The following is a 20,966-nucleotide window of genomic DNA, read 5'->3' as shown; positions in this document are numbered from 1 at the left end:
TTCTCATACTGGAAAGAGATGCCAGTTAAATATTTGGCATGGCTCCTTCTTATGTTTTGCAACCAAACATAGAATGCTCCAAGGAACTACTAATGGGTGTCTTAACTAATGCCAAAAGTACATTTTTAACATGTCAAAAACAGCTGTGCTGGCAGCAACATTTGCATACCTTAATCATTTGCAGCGGCAGCCCTCGTGTCATATTTTTGAAGTGGTTGGTGCAAGGCATGTAGGGACATGCTACAGCTAACATTTCACAATCCACCTTCATGCCACTGTGCAAATTCATCACCATATTACTGCACCATATTATTGTGGCCTTACTAAACAGCCATGTATGCCAATTAGAACCAACTAGTCTTACAATGTTTCAAAGGGCAGGAAAAATCACAGGGGAGGAGTTTAACACCTTCTCCTTGCCTGGAGTCAAATATGTCAGTGTATTCAATCACGGAAAAGTGGGAAACCATCAGAAAGAAGCACTTTCTTACTGTATCAAACGTGCAAATTATTAAATTTGTTCTTACCTTGTGACAGTTTTCGTACATAACCTTCATTGGTCACAATGTATTTGATCCCTTTGCGGGAGTTCATAACAGCTCTTACACAGTTGATGCATGTTAGCTGAAGAAGAGCGTCTGCAATCCTGGCCACGCCTCTTCCAGATAGTGTGTCTAGGGCTTCCAAAAGCAGATCCAGACCACTCAATTCCAAGAACTGAACCATCCAGGTCTCATCACATCCTTCAAGCCTTTTCTTTAGTGCGGAATAGTTAACGACAGATGGAATCTGCAAGAGCCGGATGCAGAGCTCTGGGTCAGCATTCTCTAGGTTACCCTCAATCTGCTCAGCCTGTGGAGAAGCAATCTTGTCTTTCAGTGCTGCCCATTTCTTTTGTGAGCCAGCTTTCTTCAATGCCATCTTAGAATAGATTTCCTGAAAAAAGGAATATAAAGTTAGAGGCAAAATGGCAATATTATGTAAGGACCGCCAAAGTGATTGTTTTTATTGTGCTTGTAGGCTACATTTAGGATTAGCACAGGAAATACACAATTAGCAACCAAACATAAATTACTGGGTGCCATACTTGGGACAAAATAGGTCAAAATTCCCAGCTTTGGAGAGATGAAGAAATTATATTCTCCATATTTTTACTGTTGAAACTCTATCCAATTAAATGATAATTTGCCTTTCAGTTTATAAACATCACCATTCATGCAGCTGCCACTACTGTAGTTTGAAAACAGAAACAAGGGAACCCTACTCACACAGAGCCAGGGTAGGTACTGTATTATCAAAAACAATGGTTCCTGTGGAACAAATGTATGTAATAATGATACTTATATGCAGAATCGCAATATTTAAAAGGAGGTGCTACGATATCCAGAGATGAACAGACCACATACAACTGCTGACTGGTACAAACAGTAGTGCTTTATATAAATATAAAAGACAGATTTTGTCAAATCAAAAAGTGCTTGTTATTGATAATACTCCTGTATTTTGAGCTGATCAAATTAGCTGTTTTCACATAAAATATACATGTAAATCTGTAAGAGTTTATTTTATTTTGTTCCTCTTTCCAGAGCGGATATACTGGGAGCAATGCAGTTTAAAAAGTGATTGTGAAGAGTTTAGGCGTGAAGAGTTTGCAACTCAATACCATAGTATTGATTTACCCATGAACTACATGTAACAAAATACACTCCACAGTAAGTTCATGGCAACCGGAGGACGTTAGATTACATGCCCACCTGGAACCACCGATGTGGCAACATCAGCAGCTTATGCCAGGGCAAGAATGAAAAGCTACTAAAATGCAATGTTCATCCCAATGGATTTCCTCCACCTGAGAAAAATCTGATAAAGGCCTTCTTCGAGGAGATGTTCCTAGCTCAGTTCATATGTACCAAGATCAAACTCCATTCCCAATGCGGTACTCGGTCCCTGTACTTCAACAGAAAAGGACTCCAGTAAGTAGAGAAGGGTGGCACATTCCTTGCCTGATTGAAATAATTCTGGATCGGTTTCCAATTTACAGAAGTCCAAGGATGCATTTTTCTAAAATACATACATATAGGGTCTCATTAGGGGATGGCAAGTAAATGAGGTGTCCCACCCTTACTACTGCTGTGTACTATTACCGTCTTTTTCCTGCCCATTACAAGTATGAGGTCTAGAATGGGGAAACCAAGTGGGGACAAGTACTACTGACCATTTATTCATTTTCATCTTGACTACCATGCTCTTATTCACACACAAATTCAGTACCAGACAGGGTATTATCAGATGCAGAAATGGCACATGGTAATTTTAAGAAGGTGGAGCATTATTTCCACTGAAAACCTGCAGCAGTACCAGTCCACAATACTTTGACGGACCATCTTGCCAATTATATGGACACACTACAGTGGCAATGTGAAAGAGTAAAGAAAAAAAAATAGATACAGTATTCAGCCGAAGGTTTAGTCTTCAAATGTGAATACTTCTCAGCATTTTTGGAATTCCTGAAGGCTCCCACATATTTTTTTATACCAATTAAGTTTGTGGACATCTAGAGATACTTACATTTTCCTGAACCCTACACCGTAGATTATCTGCAGTGTATACAATTTAAAGGCAAAGAGGTAGAAGAAATGTGTATTTACACACCTCAGTCCCATTTTTTGTCCATGTGGCAATAATTCCTTGAGTGGATAAATCCCTTCCTCACACTCTACCTGCTTCCTTGCCCCTGAGGAAATGGGGTATTAAGGGCACCCTCCCATGCTAAATACACTATTACATAAACTCTGAAGCTGTACATTTAGAAAAAGTTCGGTTAAGGTGGGACAAGCACTGCAAATGTTTGGGAATATCCACAATCACACTGGATTATGGGTGTTCCCAACATTATCAAAGGCCACCACCTAAAACCCACAAATTATTAAAGTTCCTGCACCACCCAGTCTATAACACACTTTTTACGCGCCTTTGATACTTCTGAAACCCTCGACTAATTGCCATGAAACTTAGAAAATCTAATTGAGTAACTAATATTGCATTCTGTAGAACTTTGTGACATTTGGTCAAAGATATTGAAAATTCCAATAATGGTGAGGAACTAGCACTTGCAGTTAAATGTCTCCTGGGTGGGTCTATGTCAGAATTGGCTACACTAGCTTTCGGAGTGGTTATATCACACTGCGTATTAAAATTAGGGATAGAGATGGAGCTTTTAACTATGGAGCAGTCCATTTGGTGGGTATATTTTATTCAGTCATAATCGTGGTTACAAGCAAGGGAAAGATGGATACTGCATCCAATGGTTGAGGGTGGTGGTTGATCACTAGGAATGTCAGTTAGTAACAGCATCTTTAAACCACAGACAACCCCGTTAAGGGCCTCTTGGTGCTGGTGGGCAGAGTATACAAAAGAGGGAATGTCTGGCTCTAGTGCAAGGGCTTTAGCTGGTGAAGGTTAGTGCTGCCCTTAGCAGCAACAACAGCCAGTCCTTGAGTTGAAGTGAGGGCATTTAGCATCAACTGCCAACACAAATTTCAGCCCACGCTTCCATATTGACGGCTAAAAAGCCTGAGATACCCACGATCAAACTTTTCTTTCTCCCATCCACAAACAGCGGTGTACACATTTTGGAGACAATGGATGGAATCATGGGGGCATACATGGGGGATAAAGAAAGTGCGGCAGGCTGACAGAAACTGCACAGAAATTACTATCAATTGCCTGTAAGAGTGGCTGAAAAAGAAATCCCATTTTTGGCATATTTTGTTTCAGCTTTTTACAGCCCCTTAGTGAGGTCCCTTAAAAATGGCAGTTAATAAAAAGACAAAAGGCTGCAGTCGCCCATCACAAACTGATACAGGAGGCTATGCAATATCCACTATTTTTCTGGTAATGCAGAATACCGCAGTGTCTTATGGTATCTACCCCAATAGTCTTCCCTATGGACTTCAAAGGCCTGCTACACCACACTAATACTGAAACAGACAGCTACTTCAATACCAACCCATTTCCAAATGCGATTGTGGGAACTCAAAGGGTTGGCCGGTGGTGCGGAACAGATGGTACAAGAGAAAACTCAGAAGATGCTCACCAAGAGGCCATTTATTCACCTCCCATGGTCTTGGTATGCAGAGCCTACAGACCACTTATATTTGTGGAGTGAGGGAAAGGTAGAGCATAACACACACTACATGGGCTCCCAGTGCCAAAAAAACCTTTGCTAGCTCCTATTAGCATGGGATCTTGCAAAGGACAGTGGGGCTCACTCCAGACAGTCATTCAATAAAGACACAGCTTCACCTGTTTTGCATCAATTATTTGTGGATCCATATCATATAATTTGGACTGTTGGCTTCTGGATTCATGCACCAAGGTAATTGCAGGCTAGATTGGTCTTATCTGACAAAACAAACAGCTAGACATTATTTTAAAAAACTTGAAAAACCATTATACCTCCGTCCAGTTTTATTCAGTCAATATATCTGATGGACAAAACAGGAGAACATTCACAAAATCCTAGCGAGTGAGTATTGATTTACCATACTCCAGGTACCAGCAATGAGGTACTGTCATTGCTTGATGAGAGAGGTATGGTCACATACCCACTGTTAAAAAAAGAGGAAATGCAAAAAAGGAAACCTTAGTACTTCAAAAGAATATTGTATAAAAGAACAAACCAGTAGCTAGTGGCATTTCTTCACAAAGAAAAAAATCAGTACAATTGCAAAACGGCCTAATGGCCAGTAGAGTATATTTAGGTAATATTCAAGCACATTCCCTAATTAGTAAATCCCCTAAGCGACTAGATATACAAGGCGCAAAACCAAGACCAGATTACACTGTAGGGAAAACTATAAGTACAAATTAGGATAATTGTCCCACTAATTCGACTAAGATCCTCTTTCTCCCATTGTAAGAATCAAGAGGATCACGTGACATTGTACATTGTGGCAATATATTAAAACGAATTGCTCTTGAATCTGTCCAAGACTCTACTATCTCACCACAAGAAAGTAACTGTACTGCAAAGATATTGCGAATAGGTTATTGAAAGTGGACCATATTTTGCAGAATGGGAAATGTGATAATGCAAATTATCCAATATTACTGATCTCAAGAATGCCAAAGAAAAATGAAACGTCAGATGCAATTACAAGCAGGATTTCCAGAAGGAATTCTGCACTGTTAACGGGAGCCATTGGCCCCCTATTTAAACCAGCAATATCTTCAGGGCTCAAATTCAATCTAACGGCCACATATCTGAGAATAAATCCCAAAGCGACAAGTCCTAATGGAGGATTGTTTACAACAAGGGGTGGTGATGGACAGAGTCTCTGAATTAAGCAGAGTACTCTCACCCAGTCAAGAGATCAGGGCTAGATCCAACACCGTTTTTTAGCTCATTGCACCATCCCAGTTTCAGAACCTGGCTGTATGCAAATTAGTCTGTCCCTGGCCCAGTGCATCATGGGAACAGGGCAGACCAGACTATAAAAGCCAATTCTTACACTGGGAAGGAAACAAGCTTCCGGGGACCGGTTTCTGGCATTACAGCCGTCTTCGTGGAAGGGTATACTCAGACATGAGTCCCTTGCTCATTGCACCATCAGGATTCAAGCAAGCCGGGCCGAAGACGGCTGTAATGCCAGAAACCGGTCCCCGGAAGCTTGTTTCCTTCGCAGTGTAAGAATTGGCTTTTGTAGTTTGGTTTGCCCTGTTCACTGGGACAGGAACAGACTAATTTGCATACAGACAGGTTCTGAAACTGGGATGGTGCAGTGAGCTAAAAAACGGTGTTGGATCTAGCCCTGATCTCTTGACTGGGTGAGAGTATTCTGCTTAATTCAGAGACTCTGTCCCTCACCACCCCTTGTTGTAAATAATTTTGTCCACCCTAAGCGTGGAAGGGTATACTCAGACATGAGTCCCTTGCTCATTGCACCATCAGGATTCAAGCAAGCCGGGCCGAAGACGGCTGTAATGCCAGAAACCGGTCCCCGGAAGCTTGTTTCCTTCCCAGTGTAAGAATTGGCTTTTGTAGTTTGGTTTGCCCTGTTCCCATCATGCACTGGGACAGGAACAGACTAATTTGCATACAGCCAGGTTCTGAAACTGGGATGGTGCATTGAGCTAAAAAACGGTGTTGGATCTAGCCCTGATCTCTTGACTGGGTGAGAGTATTCTGCTTAATTCAGAGATTCTGTCCCTCACCACCCCTTGTTGTAAATAACTAATGGAGGATTGGGCCTGGCTAACGCAAATCCTTACTAAAGGAAAACTTAAGGGAGACGATTGATGATTGAATGCTTCAGCTAAATCTCAATTGCCTATTAGTTTATGTACCTGGAATGTGCACAGCCTCTCTAAGTGATCGGAAGATCAAGATACTACAACCTTTTTAAAGAAATGTGAAATGTTGATGTTGTAGGAAACTTGGAAAGAAGCTAGTACCACAATGTTTAGATATCAAGACTTTTCCATCCAAGCCACTTGTTCATCTTCACTTGGCCGTGCAAAAGGGGTCTCTCAATGTACATCACTCTGGAATTAGATACCAAGGCCCAAGAAATGGATATACAATTACCCTGGCTCCAATGTGTAAAATGACACCTCCATATTCCAATCATTCTATTGAATAGTTATTTGAGCACAAAGAGACCAACTAAAATGACTCAGCTCGCCACCCTCTGGGAAATAGTTAAAACCCTTATCTACCAATATGCTGATGCACGCCTAATCATCTTAGGTGACTTTAATGTTCACATTAGTAATGGAAGTACAATTGATAACTTAAAGCAGTGATATAAGTCAGTCTTTTTGTGTCCATCTGCATAAACTGGGCCTAAAACTGCTGTGAGAAATTCTCCAAACAATCAAACAACGTGCTAACTTTTAAAAACTCAAAGTGCCTCTCTATAATGAACTATATCATCACTTAAAACGACTTGGCAACCAGTATACTTGGGAATCGTGTCAAATTACGAGTTAAAAGTCATCATAACCCTCAAGTAGTAACATTGGCGGAAAAGGCAAATCATCAGCCGAAGTCCAGTATTTTCAAAGAAATGCCAACCTCTTATAATTTGAAAAGGCTGATAAGGCAGTCAATGAACCAGCCTCAAATAATTAGTTTTGCTGAAAAACAAATAAGATCTGCTTATCGTGAATCATAAAAGGAAATACCTAAGGTGGATTTTTGGCATCAACTATGCTCATCTTTAAATAGAAAGCTTTCTGTCTAGAATTGCACGAAGGAGAATTCCAATTACATTCACCTATAATAGGTGGTATTCAAACAAACTTTACCAACAAAGAAGCCCGTAAATAGAGCAACAAGAACAACTTTCCAACATGCACATCTAGTCACAAATTCTGCACGAAAACGCACACTAAAATCCCTCAGAAGGGAATATAAACAGGCGATCTGAAAGGCAAAAATAATGTATTTCTTAAGTCAAGACTTGGCAGGTGCCCAACCAAAGATGGCACCCCAAGGTGAATGCAACAGCGGCCAACAAACTGTTGTAGATTTTGCGGCTATCCAAAAGAGTCTGTATTGCAAATAGTCTGTGTCTGCCCTTGTGTACTCCACAGATGACGAACTTTGTTGAAACCCTTATTTATTGAACTTGGTGTGACAACATGTCGTCAGGTCATTACACTGTGCTTATCTGGAAAATCAATCCCTGTGATCTGCCGTTTTATCAGGTACTTGCTACTGGTGGACAATACGTTTAAATTAGTCTAACAATCTTCTTAGACAATCATGGAGTAAAAGTACATCATCTTAGTACTACTTGTAATGAAAGGTATCCGTATTATTTATAACAAGTTTATGATTTTTAAGAACTGTTAATTTTTGCTCAAAATCCGTAATTTCGAAATCTGTCACAAACAGTGACGGGATGAGAGAACTAAGCAAGGTTGAACCAATGTCTAATATTTTAGTAACACTTATAATCAGAGGCACTTTAGCGTTATTTTGCACCAATCATTGAACAACGGTAGATATGTATTTGTAATATGGATTATAATTTTTAAAGTACTCCAGAGTTACCTTGCACCAATTTTTGCACAGTGATCGATATTGTTTTTAGATGCAATTTTTTTTAATCAAATTGAAAATGGTTATAGCCAACTCTGACCGTGACCAGGGTATAGCAGTGTAAAATTCTGTACTGACATTTTTACATATATTGTAATGATTTTTAATTATCAGACAATAAATGTACTTTCTTACTGCCATTATACCTGGGGCTGGTCTGCACAGCAAAGCAAGGGCCTCATGTACTCAACTAAAAGGTCATAAAACATGACAAAGATTCTTTGTAAACCCACCAGGTTAGTCACAGAATGAGACCTAAAGACTGTTCGAACATTCATTGCAACAACCATTGTTTAGTCGCATGTGCACCAGCAAAAATATTGACAGGGGTAGGTAGGCCTCATTCCTGGAAAGAAAGGACGATACAGTCATGAAAATATATTTTAATGATGACCCTGTAGACGTCTCTATCTATCATGCATGTGGTATTTGTATGGGAATATGGTGCACCTGAAGCCAATTTCTTGGTCTAGCATTTCTAGTGTGGCCAGGAAGTTTGGAAATAAAATGCCTGTTGTTTATCTGGAAGGAATGAGGTTGTCACGGCTATGTGTGTGGATAGGTTACTACAAGTCAACAAGCGGGTGTGATCCAGCATCCAAGTGGGTTATGGTGAAACAGACGAGAACATTCTAGATGTTTTCAGTCGAAAGATGGAGTACCTGGCTAAAAGCACATCAACAGCAGGGGTACTCCTGCAGGGCTCTGTCTCTGCTGTGCCCAAACTTGCGTGGTTGGGGAAGGAAGATTTATTTCCAGAACACCTGACCATGAATGACTGAATCAAAGTAGTGAAGGTCCCACAAGGTCATCTTGGAACCCAAATCATCGTTTTTAGGTATTGGGCTATCAAAGAGGAAGAGGATTTGGAGGGAGCACAGGCTTAATGACGTATAGCTGGCAACGTGCTCCAGCCCACCACATTTAGAGTGGCAGCCCAAGAGATTACAATGGGTCATAAATTGAGACTTCCCTCAAATGTCTACAGTGTGAGCGCTTCTACAGGCTTAATTTTCCGTTAACTGCAGGCCACATGTTTCCTGGACAGATATCTCAGGCACACCTGTAGTGTAGGCCCTGCCTGCTACAAGTTTGGTTTTCAGTCAAGTACAAGACACGTATTTCCTGGACAGGCATCTCAGGCACACCGACTTTGGGTGGCCCCTACAGGGTTCACATGGAATAGACTCTCACACAGGGAAATATGCCCTAGCACCTCCTCCCTGATGATTTTCGAACTTTAAACTTAATTACCCGTATTCTCCTAATTCAAGCCCACAATATGCTATACAATATTGGATTATGCGTTAACAGTTCTGACATCGCTTCGCACAGAAGCAGCCATAATATGTCCTGCCCAGGACCCAGAAATCCTTACAATGAGAGATGGTAGAGAGGGAGGAAGAGAGAGGTAGGGAGGAAGAGAGAGGTAGAGGTAGGAAAAAAAAGAGAGAAGTTGAGGTATAGAAACAGGAGGTGAGACACAAAGTATAACCTTACCGGGGGGGGGGGGGGGGGTGGGGGGGGGTCAAGAGGGGGGCATGGGCAATCAGTCTCTTTACCCATTCCTTAAAATATTTATAACCCTAAGGTTCTGCATATAAATTGTGGTATGTATTAAAGCTGAATTCGCTTTTCCCTATAGACAGCGAGAAGATGTACAGGAACTGCCTCATAAGACGCCCCATATAATGCTTAACGACAAACAATGGGCAAAGTATTCCATCAGGAGAGCAGAGTTTGAGCCTTTATTGGGAAGTGGGATATACAATGTGTGTCCCTGTCGAGGCACAAGATTATGATGAACAATTACAGGGCCTAGAAAATGTAATCCCACGCACACTGTTCCCAATGATGGGTGCCTGCTTGTGAACAGATTAGCACCACAGACCGGCATACTTTCCGAGAAGTGGGTGTCCAGATAACAAAAACCATGGTAATCTGTCATTGATTGTATTGACAGATGTACAGTGGCGTCACTGGGGTTGGTGTCACCCGGTGCGGGTAACTCATGGTGTCACCCCCTCACGACTTACCGCATGGACCACCTCTGCCGGAAATGTACGGCGCTAGGTACTGTCTTACTCCCTCTAGCTCCCTCTCTCTGTCTAGCTCCCGCTAGCTCCCTCTCTCTGTTTTACTCCCTCTAGCTCCCTCGGTCTCCCTCTCTCTCTGTCTTACTCCCTCTAGCTCCTTCTCTCTCTGTCTTACTCCCTCTAGCTCCCTCTGTCTTACTCCCTCTATCTCCCTCTCTCTGTCTTGCTCCCTCTTGCTCCGTCTCTCCCTCTCTTACTGCTTCTAGCTCCCTCTCTCTCTGTCTTACTCCCTCTAGCTCCCTCTCTCTCAGTCTTACTCCCTCTAGCTCCCTCTCTCTGTCTTACTCCCTCTAGCTCCCGCTCTCTCTCTTACTCACTCTAGCTCCTTCTCTCTCTTACTCCCTCCAGCTCCCACTCTCTCTGTCTTGCTCTCTTTAGCTCCCTCTCTCTGTTTTACTCCCTCTAGCTTCCTCTCTCTCTGTCTTACTCCCTCTAGCTCCCTCTCTCTTACTCCCTCTAGCTCCCTCTCTCTCTTACTCCCTCTAGCCCCCTCTCTCTCTGCCTTGCTCCCTCTAGCTCTCTCTCTCTCGGTCTTACTCCCTATAGCTCCCTCTCACTCTGTCTTGCTCCCTCTAGCTTCCTCTCTCTCTGTCTTACTCCCTCTAGCCCCTTCTCTCTTACTCTCTATAGCTCCCTCTCTCTCTTACCCCCTCTAGCCCCCTCTCTCTCTGTCTTGCTCCCTCTAGCTCTCTCTCTGTCTTACTCCCTCTAGCTCCCTCTCACTCTGTCTTGCTCCCTCTAGCTCCCTCTCTATCTTACTCCCTCTAGCTCCCTCTCTCTGTCTAGCTCCCTCTCTCTGTCTTGCTCCCTCTAGCTCCCTCTGTCTACCTCTCTCTGTCTTACTCCCTCTAGCCCCCTCTCTCTCTGTCTTACTCCCTCTAGCTCCCTCTCTCTCTGTCTTACTCCCTCTAGCTCCCTCTCTCTGTCTAGCTCCCTCTAGCTCCCTCTCTCTCTCTCTTACTCCCTCTAGCTCCCTCTCCCTCTGTCTTGCTCCCTCTAGCTCCCTCTCTCTCTATCTTAATCCCTCTAGCTCCCTCTCTCTGTCTAGCTCCCTCTCTCCCTGTCTTACTCCCTCTAGCTCCCTCTGTCTCCCTCTCTGTCTTACTCCCTCTAGCTCCCTCTCTCTCTGTCTTACTCCCTCTAGCTCCATCTCTCCCTGTCTTACTCCCTCTAGCTCCCTCTGTCTCCCTCTCTGTCTTACTCCCTCTAGCTCCCTCTCTCTCGGTCTTACTCCCTCTAGCTCCTCTCTGTCTTACTCCCTCTAGCTCCCTCTCTCTTACTCCCTCTAGCTCCCTCTCGGTCTTGCTCCCTCTAGCTCCCTCTCTCTCTGTCGTGCTCCGTCTAGCTCCCTCTCTCTCTGTCTTACTCCCTCTAGCTCCCTCTCTATCCGTCTTAGTCCCTCTAGCTCCCTCTCTCTGTCTTGCTCCCTCTAGCTCCCCCTCTCTCTCTTACTCCCTCTAGCTCCCTCTCTCTCTGTCTTGCTCGCTCTAGCTCCCTCTAGCTCCCTCTCTCTCTATCTTACTCCCTCTAGCTCCCTCTCTCTGTCTAGCTCCCTCTCTCGCTGTTTTACTCCCTCTGTCTCCCTCTCTCTCTGTCTTACTCTCTCTAGCTCCCTCTCTCTCTGTCTTACTCCCTCTAGCTCCCTCTCTCTAGCTCCCTCTAGCTCCCTCTCTCTTACTCCCTCTAGCTCTCTCTCTCTGTCTAGCTCCCTCTCTCTCTGTCTTGCTCCCTCTAGCTCCCTCTGTCTCCCTCTTTCTGTCTCACTCCCTCTAGCTCCCTCTCTCTCTGTCTTACTCCCTCTAGCTTCCTCTCCCTCTGTCTTACTCCCTCTAGCTCCCTCTCTCTCTTACTCCCTCTAGCTCCCTCTCTCTGTCTTGCTCCCTCTTGCTCTCTCTCTCTCTCTCTTACTCCCTCTAGCTCCCTCTCACTCTGTCTTGCTCCCTCTAACTCCCTCTCTCTCTTACTCCCTCTAGCTCCCTCTCTCTGTCTAGCTCCCTCTCTCTCTGTCTTTGCTCCCTCTGTCTCCCTGTCTCCCTCTCTCTGTCTAGCTCCCTCTAGCTCCCTCTCTCTCTTACTCCCTCTAGCTCCCTCTCCCTCTGTCTTGCTCCCTCTAGCTCCCTCTCTCTCTATCTTAATCCCTCTAGCTCCCTCTCTCTGTCTAGCTCCCTCTCTCCCTGTCTTACTCCCTCTAGCTCCCTCTGTCTCCCTCTCTGTCTTACTCCCTCCAGATCCCTCTCTCTCTGTCTTACTCCCTCTAGCTCCCTCTCTCCCTGTCTTACTCCCTCTAGCTCCCTCTGTCTCCCTTTCTGTCTTACTTCCTCTAGCTCCCTCTCTCTCTGTCTTACTCCCTCTAGCTCCTCTCTGTCTTACTCCCTCTAGCTCCCTCTAGCTCCCTCTCTCTTACTCCCTCTAGCTCCCTCTCGGTCTTGCTCCCTTTAGCTCTCTCTCTCTCTCTGTCATGCTCCGTCTAGCTCCCTCTCTCTCTGTCTTACTCCCTCTAGCTCCCTCTCTCACCGTCTTAGTCCCTCTAGCTCCCTCTCTCTGTCTTGCTCCCTCTAGCTCCCCCTCTCTCTCTCTTACTCCCTCTAGCTCCCTCTCTCTCTGTCTTGCTCGCTCTAGCTCCCTCTAGCTCCCTCTCTCTTACTACCTCTAGCTCCCTCTCTGTCTTGCTCCCTCTCTCTCTGTCTTGCTCCGTCTAGCTCCCTCTCTCTCTCTGTCTTACTCCCTCTAGCTCCCTCTCTCTCCGTCTTAGTCCCTCTAGCTCCCTCTCTCTGTCTTGCTCCCTCTAGCTCCCCCTCTCTCTCTTACTCCCTCTAGCTCTCTCTCTCTGTCTTGCTCGCTCTAGCTCCCTCTAGCTCCCTCTCTCTCTATCTTACTCCCTCTAGCTCCCTCTCTCTGTCTAGCTCCCTCTCTCGCTCTCTTACTCTCTCTGTCTTACTCCCTCTAGCTCCCTCTCACTCTGTCTTGCTCCCTCTAGCTCCCTCTCTATCTTACTCCCTCTAGCTCCCTCTCTCTGTCTAGCTCCCTCTCTCTGTCTTGCTCCCTCTAGCTCCCTCTGTCTACCTCTCTCTGTCTTACTCCCTCTAGCCCCCTCTCTCTCTGTCTTACTCCCTCTAGCTCCCTCTCTCTGTCTAGCTCCCGCTAGCTCCCTCTCTCTGTTTTACTCCCTCTAGCTCCCTCGGTCTCCCTCTCTCTCTGTCTTACTCCCTCTAGCTCCTTCTCTCTCTGTCTTACTCCCTCTAGCTCCCTCTGTCTTACTCCCTCTATCTCCCTCTCTCTGTCTTGCTCCCTCTTGCTCCGTCTCTCCCTCTCTTACTGCTTCTAGCTCCCTCTCTCTCTGTCTTACTCCCTCTAGCTCCCTCTCTCTCAGTCTTACTCCCTCTAGCTCCCTCTCTCTGTCTTACTCCCTCTAGCTCCCGCTCTCTCTCTTACTCACTCTAGCTCCTTCTCTCTCTTACTCCCTCCAGCTCCCACTCTCTCTGTCTTGCTCTCTTTAGCTCCCTCTCTCTGTTTTACTCCCTCTAGCTTCCTCTCTCTCTGTCTTACTCCCTCTAGCTCCCTCTCTCTTACTCCCTCTAGCTCCCTCTCTCTCTTACTCCCTCTAGCCCCCTCTCTCTCTGCCTTGCTCCCTCTAGCTCTCTCTCTCTCGGTCTTACTCCCTATAGCTCCCTCTCACTCTGTCTTGCTCCCTCTAGCTTCCTCTCTCTCTGTCTTACTCCCTCTAGCCCCTTCTCTCTTACTCTCTATAGCTCCCTCTCTCTCTTACCCCCTCTAGCCCCCTCTCTCTCTGTCTTGCTCCCTCTAGCTCTCTCTCTGTCTTACTCCCTCTAGCTCCCTCTCACTCTGTCTTGCTCCCTCTAGCTCCCTCTCTATCTTACTCCCTCTAGCTCCCTCTCTCTGTCTAGCTCCCTCTCTCTGTCTTGCTCCCTCTAGCTCCCTCTGTCTACCTCTCTCTGTCTTACTCCCTCTAGCCCCCTCTCTCTCTGTCTTACTCCCTCTAGCTCCCTCTCTCTCTGTCTTACTCCCTCTAGCTCCCTCTCTCTGTCTAGCTCCCTCTAGCTCCCTCTCTCTCTCTCTTACTCCCTCTAGCTCCCTCTCCCTCTGTCTTGCTCCCTCTAGCTCCCTCTCTCTCTATCTTAATCCCTCTAGCTCCCTCTCTCTGTCTAGCTCCCTCTCTCCCTGTCTTACTCCCTCTAGCTCCCTCTGTCTCCCTCTCTGTCTTACTCCCTCTAGCTCCCTCTCTCTCTGTCTTACTCCCTCTAGCTCCATCTCTCCCTGTCTTACTCCCTCTAGCTCCCTCTGTCTCCCTCTCTGTCTTACTCCCTCTAGCTCCCTCTCTCTCGGTCTTACTCCCTCTAGCTCCTCTCTGTCTTACTCCCTCTAGCTCCCTCTCTCTTACTCCCTCTAGCTCCCTCTCGGTCTTGCTCCCTCTAGCTCCCTCTCTCTCTGTCGTGCTCCGTCTAGCTCCCTCTCTCTCTGTCTTACTCCCTCTAGCTCCCTCTCTATCCGTCTTAGTCCCTCTAGCTCCCTCTCTCTGTCTTGCTCCCTCTAGCTCCCCCTCTCTCTCTTACTCCCTCTAGCTCCCTCTCTCTCTGTCTTGCTCGCTCTAGCTCCCTCTAGCTCCCTCTCTCTCTATCTTACTCCCTCTAGCTCCCTCTCTCTGTCTAGCTCCCTCTCTCGCTGTTTTACTCCCTCTGTCTCCCTCTCTCTCTGTCTTACTCTCTCTAGCTCCCTCTCTCTCTGTCTTACTCCCTCTAGCTCCCTCTCTCTAGCTCCCTCTAGCTCCCTCTCTCTTACTCCCTCTAGCTCTCTCTCTCTGTCTAGCTCCCTCTCTCTCTGTCTTGCTCCCTCTAGCTCCCTCTGTCTCCCTCTTTCTGTCTCACTCCCTCTAGCTCCCTCTCTCTCTGTCTTACTCCCTCTAGCTTCCTCTCCCTCTGTCTTACTCCCTCTAGCTCCCTCTCTCTCTTACTCCCTCTAGCTCCCTCTCTCTGTCTTGCTCCCTCTTGCTCTCTCTCTCTCTCTCTTACTCCCTCTAGCTCCCTCTCACTCTGTCTTGCTCCCTCTAACTCCCTCTCTCTCTTACTCCCTCTAGCTCCCTCTCTCTGTCTAGCTCCCTCTCTCTCTGTCTTTGCTCCCTCTGTCTCCCTGTCTCCCTCTCTCTGTCTAGCTCCCTCTAGCTCCCTCTCTCTCTTACTCCCTCTAGCTCCCTCTCCCTCTGTCTTGCTCCCTCTAGCTCCCTCTCTCTCTATCTTAATCCCTCTAGCTCCCTCTCTCTGTCTAGCTCCCTCTCTCCCTGTCTTACTCCCTCTAGCTCCCTCTGTCTCCCTCTCTGTCTTACTCCCTCCAGATCCCTCTCTCTCTGTCTTACTCCCTCTAGCTCCCTCTCTCCCTGTCTTACTCCCTCTAGCTCCCTCTGTCTCCCTTTCTGTCTTACTTCCTCTAGCTCCCTCTCTCTCTGTCTTACTCCCTCTAGCTCCTCTCTGTCTTACTCCCTCTAGCTCCCTCTAGCTCCCTCTCTCTTACTCCCTCTAGCTCCCTCTCGGTCTTGCTCCCTTTAGCTCTCTCTCTCTCTCTGTCATGCTCCGTCTAGCTCCCTCTCTCTCTGTCTTACTCCCTCTAGCTCCCTCTCTCACCGTCTTAGTCCCTCTAGCTCCCTCTCTCTGTCTTGCTCCCTCTAGCTCCCCCTCTCTCTCTTACTCCCTCTAGCTCCCTCTCTCTCTGTCTTGCTCGCTCTAGCTCCCTCTAGCTCCCTCTCTCTTACTACCTCTAGCTCCCTCTCTGTCTTGCTCCCTCTCTCTCTGTCTTGCTCCGTCTAGCTCCCTCTCTCTCTCTGTCTTACTCCCTCTAGCTCCCTCTCTCTCCGTCTTAGTCCCTCTAGCTCCCTCTCTCTGTCTTGCTCCCTCTAGCTCCCCCTCTCTCTCTTACTCCCTCTAGCTCTCTCTCTCTGTCTTGCTCGCTCTAGCTCCCTCTAGCTCCCTCTCTCTCTATCTTACTCCCTCTAGCTCCCTCTCTCTGTCTAGCTCCCTCTCTCGCTCTCTTACTCCCTCTGTCTCCCTCTCTCTCTGTCTTACTCTCTCTAGCCCCCTCTCTCTCTGTCTTACTCCCTCTAGCTCCCTCTAGCTCCCTCTAGCTCCCTCTGTCTCCCTCTCTCTCTGGCTTACTCCCTCTAGCTCCCTCTCTCTTTGTCTCACTCCCTCTAGCTCCCTCTGTCTCCCTCTCTCTCTGTCTTACTCCCTCTAGCTCCCTCTCTCTGGCTTACTCCCTCTAGCTCCCTCTCTCTCTGTCTTACTCCCTCTAGCCCCCTCTGTCTCCCTCTCTCTCTGTCTTACTCCCTCTAGCTCCCTCTCTCTGTCTTATTCCCTCTAGCTCCCTCTCTCTCACTCCCTCTAGCTCCCTCTCGCTCTGTCTTGCTCCCTCTAGCTCCCTCTCTCTTGCTCCCTCTAGCTCCCTCTCTCTTATTCTCTCAAGCTCCCTCTCTCTCTGTCTTGCTCCCTCTAGCTCCCTTTCTCTCTATCTTACTCCCTCTAGCTCCCTCTCTCTGTCTAGCTCCCTCTCTGTCTTACAGCCTCTAGCTCCCCCTGTCTCCCTCTCTCTGTCTTATTCCCTCTAGCTCCCTCTCTCTCTCTTTCTCACTCTAGCTCCCTCTCTCTCTGTCTTTCTCACTCTAGCTCTCTCTGTCTTACTCCCTCTAGCTCCCTCTCTCTCTGTCTTACTCTCTCTCTCTCTCTTTGTTACTCCCTCTTGCTCCCTCTCTCTCTGTCTTGCTCTCTCTAGCTCCCTCTGTCTGTCTTACTCCCTCTAGCTCCCTCTCTCTATGTCTTACTTCATCTAGCTCCCTCTCTCTATGTCTTGCTCCCTCTAGCTCCCTCCCTCTCTGTCTTACTTCATCTAGCTCCCTCTCTCTCTGTCTAGCTCCCTCTCTCTCTGTCTTACTCCCTCTAGCTCCCTCTGTCTCCCTCTCTCTCTGTCTTACTCCCTCTGTCTCCCTCTCTCTCTGTATTACTCCCTCAAGCTCCCTCTCTCTCCCTCTCCATCTGTCTTCCCTGGATTTGTATAAACAAGAGTGCGAGCAACAGGGGGCACTGTAGTGAAGAGCAAGCTGAAATTTGGAACTGGTTCACTGGAAAACTGAAGACTATGCAAGATACTGAAAAAAAAAAAAGTTCAGAGCAAAACAAGCACAAGCGCCGCCTGACCTATAAGAAATCCCCGCATTAGTGGGTAGGTTTACTCAACATCAGCTCTTTGCAGTGCTATAGTTTGGTTTATTTCGCTTTAGCTTGTCCATCTGTGTTGCTTGCTGCACAGCTTATAATGGCGCCCATTTAAAGACCAAATTCCAGAATGGTTAAGTAGTTAAAAACCTGGAAAAATGCTCAACAGGATTGGTGTGAAAAAACAAATACCATGCACCCTCAGATGAGCTAGGCTGCTATAGAGTTGCCTTGTGAGCAAAGAAAATTGCAGTCAGGCATTGCAGATCTCCTGCGAGACGCTGGCGAGTGTGAACAGCATGAGGAACAAGCTTGCACACGGAGCGACAGTAAAGGTGAGAGCAGCGGCGAGGCTGCAGTGCAGATTGGTGTCACCCCATGTGTTGGTGTCACCCGGTGCGGTCCGCACTCCCCGCACCCTCCTAGTGACGCACTGGATGTCAATAAAATCAATTTCACTAAACACCGTTTCACTTTAGGTCACTCTCTTAATCGATATTTTTTGATTACTTATCTTCTCATTTCAACTCTGCTCCTATTCAAATCAACATTACATTCATATTTTCTCAAGTAAACCATTTTCGCTCCTAGCATACTAGGGACCCATGAACTAGGTTGTTATTTAGTCGTGGAATATAAAAATTATACAACTGAGAGTTTCAAAGTTAGAACAGTTTATGCCCTGCACGCTAGCACAGTTTTACGATGCGATTTTAGTGCAAAATGTCTAAAAGTGGATCATGTCGAACCAGTTTGGGTGGAATATTGGTGCACTTTCGCAAGGTGTGTCATAATAATACCTGCATGTCAGAGTGCATGCTATGAACACACCCATGAATTAGCAAATAGCAGTAAAACAACAATCAGTGGGTGTGGAGTGAACAGAAGTCTGCATATCAACACCATTTGCATAAGCTTTGCCAATAGCATCCTTTGTGCACTTTTACTATTTAACGAATTCTACTCTACCAAATGATACAGGAAATATTGAATACATTTCAAATGATACCTCCTTGTAGGACACAATTATGTGCAAAGATTTAAAAACTAAGGCGGGGATTAAATTAAAAGAATGCATCTATTTAATATTTAGCTATTTTAACCCGTTCCGCGCCGTGTGAATTTTTGCGCTGTGCTGGCGTTTTGAGTGAGCGGAGTTCGGACCGCCCCCCGGCCGCCCTCCGCACACGCCCACCGTTACGTCGGACGGCCGGGGGCCGTACGAAGCACAAAAGGGGTTAAAACACCTTGATTCAATGGAGCTCAAAGGCTATTTAGTATAATGGTTAAAAAAAAAAACGGAAATAACTACAGCTTGGACAAAAGGGTCAGATGAACTCGATTTGTTTCATTATGGGAACATATTCAAGTTTTAATTTTTTAACTGCCCTCTTTATGTCCAGTATTAAACAATAGTAGGAAATATGAAAATGTATTTCATACCACAATCTCTATTCTATCTGCTAGTGATGTTTGCACTATCTGGGCAAAATAGTTACCTCTTTAAACACTCATATATGTAGCAATCACATATGGCTTTTCTCCCCATGTGGAGTGGTTCTAACCTTTGATCGAGAAACATCTTCAAAGCAGCATATCTATGATGTGTAGTGTGAGAAGCTAGCCTGGTATATGATGTCCACTAATGTAAGTGGGCACCTGGCACCAGTCAAGACAACCCTTATGGTGGTTTAAGAGATCTTAGACAACCTTAGAAAACTCTCTAAGTGGTAGCTTTGGAGTGCAGTCTTCAGGCTTAGTCTAGAAGGAGTGTAAAGCAGCATGTTTTAGCAGAATACAATCATATAGTTTTGATTAAGTTAAAAGAAAAAAACACACAAGGTATTTATAACAATATGTATTTATTGTATAATACTCTCTAACACATGTAGATATCTCCTACCCAGAGATAATCACAATGCACACAATATGTTGCAAAGAAATGCAGTAAATACCACAGAATACACAGTGGGGGGGGGGGGGGGGGTAGGGGGCGGCAAACCATATACCAAGAAAGTGGTATAAGAACCATGACTCGGTTTAATACAGGGTCGAGAGGACATAGAAGTGCTAGGGATCCAAGGAACCAGCCAAAGAGAGTGACTAGGAACCCCAAGGAGAGCGTATGCAGAGTGAAAACACGACTGTGTGCTCCGTACAACTCTACGTGTAAGTAGTGGTTGGATTGTTAAAGATTAAGGACCCTTCCCAGTGGACCTGATGAAACCCTGTGAAAGACAGAAGGTTGGAGAGCCAGCCCACCCGTTGATACTCTAGTACCCATGTTACCTACACCAGGGAAGCTGGGTGCATTCGTGTGAAGTGGAGTGGTGTCGAAACCCGCCATCGAACCAAATGGAGGACTTCAGGAAAGTGCCGCTGCTGAAGAAGGAGAATGTGTCCAGTGGAATCCAAAGGTGGATTCTAGATGAGAGGTACCTGCAAGCAGACGGGACAGAGTCTATTTCACTCAGGAGCGACCAGGAGACTTGAAAGCTAAATGCCCTCCGATGTCCGGTGTTGCAGGATGGGTGAAGAGGACCTGGACTCTACAGCTGTGAGGACCAGGCAAAGCTGAGGAAGACCAGGTGCCAGGCATGAGCTGTCGCACGAAAGATGTAGAGTGTTGAGGAGTCAGTGTCAAGCTGGAGCACCAACAAGCCTTGGCAAATGCAACCAACGCAGTAGTTTAAGAAGGAGCAACGTCAGGACAAGCAAGGTCCAGGGGACTCACCACAAGCAGGTGAGTCAGAGTAGGCCCGAGCAGGGAAGCCCAACAGAACCAAACAAAGGAGACCCTCAAATTGACCTACAGGCCAGAGGCACGGGAGTAGCGAAAGGACCTCGAGCTGCTCACCAAAAGATACAGACCATGGTGCACAAGATGCAGTGTGGCTGAAGATTCTGGTCATTGGAGGTGCTTCAGGTTGGGCCTACTTGGAGCCTGAAGATCTTCTTGGAAGGAAGCCAACAAGTCTTTGCAAATGCAAGATGACAGTACACAGGGGCTTGGTTGTTGCAACCTCCTCCCTGAGGGATACTGGGCTCAAACTTGGTGAGAGGGCAGGGCAGGCCTCGGGAGCTGTGGAAAACCACCACCTGTTTGCAGAACCTTACAGAGTCCGGAGGAGCTTAGGATCAGCAGACCAGTCGACTTAGTTGCGGTGCCTGCAAATGCAGGGGAGTGACTCCTTCACTCAAAGGGAGATTCCTTCAGGTGCCTTTGATGCCCACAGGCCTTGGAAGGTTGCTGTATGGTGCACAGGAACAGATGGTGCAGCAGACTGAAAGTGAGACGAAGTCGAGCCCAAACGAATACCAGCGAAGTCCAGAGTGCCCAGACGGTAGAAGAAGTAGTGTCTGATCTGAATCTTGCCCCACAACAAATCTAGGGACCTACACCAAGGTAAGCCCTCAAGTACCCTAAGGAAAGAGTTGGGACGATTCAAGGGACACTCCCAGGGAAGGGACTGGACAGGGGGGAAGATTACTCCGATGTCCTTTGTCCAGTTTCCCGCCAGAGTGGGAGCCAATGGCTCCCAGAAC

General features: G+C 46.5%; 1 protein-coding gene across 2 annotated transcripts in view; it reads right to left on the bottom strand.

Moving 5' to 3' along the window:
• LOC144781426 (inverted formin-2-like) overlaps positions 1–20,966 on the bottom strand; it is a 363,383-nt gene that overhangs the window by 225,927 nt on the left and 116,490 nt on the right. For both annotated transcript variants that reach the window (XM_078660278.1, XM_078660277.1), the window contains exon 2: positions 528–936. In XM_078660278.1, coding sequence (XP_078516404.1) covers positions 528–936 — 409 coding nt within the window. The remainder of the gene's footprint in view (positions 1–527; positions 937–20,966) is intronic.

The sequence above is a fragment of the Lissotriton helveticus genome, chromosome 9, assembly GCF_964261635.1.
Source record: "Lissotriton helveticus chromosome 9, aLisHel1.1, whole genome shotgun sequence".
In the NCBI taxonomy this organism is placed as follows: domain Eukaryota; kingdom Metazoa; phylum Chordata; class Amphibia; order Caudata; family Salamandridae; genus Lissotriton; species Lissotriton helveticus.
The sequence above is the reverse complement of the archived record's forward strand: the minus strand, read 5'-3'. Positions and strand labels throughout refer to the sequence as shown.